The sequence below is a fragment of the Priapulus caudatus genome, unplaced genomic scaffold (genome assembly GCF_000485595.1).
Source record: "Priapulus caudatus unplaced genomic scaffold, Priapulus_caudatus-5.0.1 Scaffold944, whole genome shotgun sequence".
Taxonomy (NCBI): Eukaryota; Metazoa; Priapulida; class Priapulimorpha; order Priapulimorphida; family Priapulidae; genus Priapulus; species Priapulus caudatus.
The window spans coordinates 64,842-69,153 of NW_014578005.1; the positions used below are offsets into that span (position 1 = coordinate 64,842).

Below are 4,312 nucleotides of genomic sequence, written 5' to 3' on the forward strand. Positions count from 1 at the left end.
CATCGTGATAATCATAATGGAAAACATCAGAACATCACATTGGTGCGTTAAGATGGATACGGGAAGTCGGAGCGGTAATGACGATTGAAGGGCTAGACGGCTACCGACCTTCACTCAGCCAACTATCGTTGGCTACACTGAAGTGAGTTACGCTAGCGTGTCGAACTGTGCACCGCGCGGCAGTCTAGGTCATCGAGCCAAGCGTTTTTGTTTTTTTTTACTTGAAAATGGTACGTAGATGGACTCGTTGCGCCATCTATGGGTCGCGATAACTTCCAAATTAATGTCAGGGCATGAACCAGCAAAAAGGGAAAATTATTTTCCTACACGAAAAGGACGCGCGCCGAGCCACACACCAACAAAAACGAGCATTTGGATTTATTCTCGCCCTACGTGCAAAGTCGAACGAATTCTGCAATCGCCACAACTCCTCAATTGACCGATTATGCGGCTTTCTGTAGTACCCAGAGGGCCTCGGGTATGTTTCTAAATAGAGGGCAGCGAATTCGATCAAAAGGCGCCGCGAGGCGGCGCTGTTCGCGCTTCGCGCGTATATCCGGCTGCAGATCGTCTAGTAATCGAAGCATGCTGTATTAGTGACTGGACTATATATTCATGATTTAACAAGATGTACGTGAGTGAAGCTGTCATTCTGCTACCTGTGATGTTAAGCTCCATTTCATCGGTTGACAATTCTTGCTGCAGCTCATACAGATTAGCCATGCTCTTGTAAGCGACAACATATCCTTTGATTGGACCATTGTGATCACCATGAGGAATCTCACTCCATTTAACATTCAGCACATTAGATGACAGCACCTCTACTGTAATGTTTGAAGGAGGTGAGGAAGGAGCTGAAATATTAATAAAACGTGGTTTGCATGTTATCCACTACACACAGTGCATGAAATAATGAAGTATAAATATGTGGGACAAATTGCATTAAATAAACCTACTATAGCTTGTAACTATATATAGCGTTCGCAAAATATGAATGAAATAGCACATATAGGCTTAATTTGCACCATTGATTGAAGCAGTAACCATTTAACATCTATTTCATGGCAAATAAACTTTTGAAAGGGTAAGACATGTTCAAAGCACACTATAACCATTTTTAAGAGTGAAAATGTTATGATAAACAGAAAGAAAGAAAAATAATTAAACATGAACAAACTAATAGTAAGTCATTCTACAACAAGTGCCGCGGAGCGACAGCGCTCATCTAACGTCTACTGCGGTGACTCTGTGATTGAGTGGTGGGATTCTAGTAAACCCTGTTAGTCCAAAATTTGTTCACATACACGCCGAATCAGTGGAATGCACAGGGATGGTATCAGGAACCTTCTCAAAGGAATGTTCGTTGGGATCATTATGAAAGTTGCCACGAGATGGCGCGTACGTTTAAGTGTCTTCAGATTAAAGATGGAAGCTCCCATCGTACGTAGTAGCAACAACTATTTGCAAGACAGAATAGGTAAGCACTCATCCATTTAAATACGCAAGCCTACAGGCTGCAATAGAGAGCTGCCACCTGTAACCAATTAACGCAGGCAAAAACTACACAGTACCACCAACACATGCACTGGCAGTAGCCACTGACAGTGGCATACGTTACATGTAACATACTGACAGTACAGAATGCCATAGAAATTATACGATTTAAGGAGCATAAACCTTCTTTAACCAAATTTAGCTTTTAAAATTTCACTGTGACATTGTAGCCTCATACATCCAGGCATGTATAGATTCTACTAGCCAACCCGGCAGTCAAATTCTTTCTAACAGACAGTCAACAAATCCATGTTTAACCCACCTCTTGAGGGTCAAAAGGTTATCTGACACTTACTCTTCGCATGTCAGCAGAAAGTAGATTTCATGGTCCTTTCAATAATCCCATAAAAATGCTAGGTCACCGCTGAAACAAAAAAGTTTTTCAATCGCTCCGTCAGACCATGTCCTCAGAAAATGTCTAAAATCTGCCCTGTGCCCATTGACCTTTGACCTGTGACCTCCAATTTCGGCACAGTGATGGCTTTTCCTACCATGATGCTATACACCGACTATCACGAGCCTAGGTCGAGCATCTGCATTTCTCTATTTCTATTTCTCTATCTCTACGTCTAATTCTGCATTTCCTCCCTATACCTTAAGTTAAGGAGTGAATGTTCCCCCTTCTTTTACACCTCTTGACCTTTGACCTTTGACCCCCCAGCTTCGACATCCCAACTCGTTTTGACGATCCCCCCCCCCCCCAATGTGCCAAATATCGTGACCGTAAGTCGAGCGGTTAAGATTTGTGCCCAACTGTTGACGGACGGACGCACGCACGGACGGCCAGACGGCCGGACGCACGGACGATCATGCGATTCTACAAGCTGCACCTGACTACGTCAGATGAGCTCATAAATACAATACTAGTGCATGTAAACAAGACATATTATCGTTCCTGATATGAATTAAAATGTGAAAACATGACTCGCACAAGTTTAAAAGCGAACACTGCAACCTATAGTTTATTATAATCCATTTCTATATATCTCGGTGTAACTATACTTCATGGTGTACCTGCAGGCATGGTGTGTACATCAACCATGTCACTAGTGTTACCCCACAGCTTATAGTGGTTCTCAATGAGAGCTGCCTGAACTTTGATGATGTAGGTCGTGAAAGGTGCGAGACCCGTCAAGTTGAACACTTGTCTCGGTCTGCCATCGGACTCTATCTCCTGTCCCGAGAACACTGCAAGAACAGCACTAAATGTTTAGATTTAAACACCTTATGAAACTCTCAATTAATAACTATGTCAGTATGTTTTACTTTTGAACATCACATCATTAATTCCACTATGAGCATTCTCACACACTGCGTAATTCCTATCATCTGAATCAAACTCTGTAACAGCAACATTTTCTATGACACTTCGTCCCATTAATTATAAGACACCAGATCACTAATACAGATATAATCTATTGTGGGATAGCAATTGTCTCACTGCCAGACACAACATTAATCTCATATAAGTATCACATTGTGGGACAACAAGTCTCACTGCCAGACACACCATTAGTCTCAGAAGGCATGATACTGTGGGACAGCGATTCCAACTATAGTAGTGTCCTAAACGACTATGTAATCATCACTCGGGACACTACATTACACTACTTTACTCTAGAACACTATTCTAGCTAGTTTTACTGTACTGTAAAACACTTCTCTAGCCAACAGAAGAACAGGAATCATACCCTTATCATTAGCTTTCTTGTATAGCAGCCTATAGAAATTGATGGGTCGGCTGGTTTGCTCAGGCAACTCCCAACTAAGAGTGACAGATTGAGCACTGACACCCAGGACTTGAAAACTTCTGGGAGCTTTTGCCCCTAGATAAAATACAACAGGTTTGGTATTGTAACTGTTCAAGTGCAATTCTTTCTCAACGATGCGAGGTTTGGTCTTAGGTGATTACGAACTACTTTCACAATTTTCATTGTCACAGGTTGTAAACATTGTCATTAGAATGTGTTTTCTTAAATGTATATATCATTGATAGTCATCATATAGACTTTACAAAATACTAACAACCAGAAGCGAGTTGAGTTAGGATAGTTTGCAAAGCTGTCTATATGTATGCTCGTTTCCTTAAAAAAAGGTGTGTGATTAAGAGCACTGTACCGGCTTGGAAGGTCTTTGCTGTTAGTATATTGCTAGGTGGTCCTGGGCCGAGTTCATCACCTCCCCCAATCCTAAACATGTACATCGTGGCTGGCACCAGTCCTTCTACCACATCCTCTGTTGTGCCGGGACTCACATTAATGAAGTTACTATAGGCGACGCTGCTCCTGCATTAAAATTTAAATTGCATCTTGGTGGTATCAGGACAAATACCCCTCGGACAATCACCCCCCGGACAATTACCCCCGGACAATTACCCCCTGGACAATTACCCCCCCATGCCATTTACCCCCCGGACAATCACCCCCCGGACAATTACCCCCGGACATTTACCCCCGGACATTTACCCCCCGGACAATCACCCCCTCGGACATTTACCCCCCGGACAATTACCCCCCGGACAATTACCCCCCGGACATTTACCCCCCGGACATGCGTGCGTGCGTGCGTGTGTGCGTGTGCAGGTACACGTGTGTGCATGTGTGCGTGCGTGTGTGCGTGCGTGCGTGTGCTTGTATCGAACAATATCAGGCATCTGCTTGCTGCCAACCGTTAAACTGCGCATGTGCGCATATGACGTCAATGTTTGAATAAACATGAAACATTGCTATTGTCCGGGGGGTAATTGTCCGGGGGGTAA

General features: G+C 43.4%; 1 protein-coding gene across 1 annotated transcript in view; it reads right to left on the minus strand.

Moving 5' to 3' along the window:
- LOC106814555 (neogenin-like) overlaps nucleotides 1-4,312 on the minus strand; it is a 32,076-nt gene that overhangs the window by 19,568 nt on the left and 8,196 nt on the right. The window contains exons 17-20 of the mRNA XM_014818879.1: nucleotides 3,673-3,839; nucleotides 3,246-3,380; nucleotides 2,569-2,742; nucleotides 660-854 (exon numbers count right to left, since the gene is read on the minus strand). Coding sequence (XP_014674365.1) covers nucleotides 660-854; nucleotides 2,569-2,742; nucleotides 3,246-3,380; nucleotides 3,673-3,839 — 671 coding nt within the window. The remainder of the gene's footprint in view (nucleotides 1-659; nucleotides 855-2,568; nucleotides 2,743-3,245; nucleotides 3,381-3,672; nucleotides 3,840-4,312) is intronic.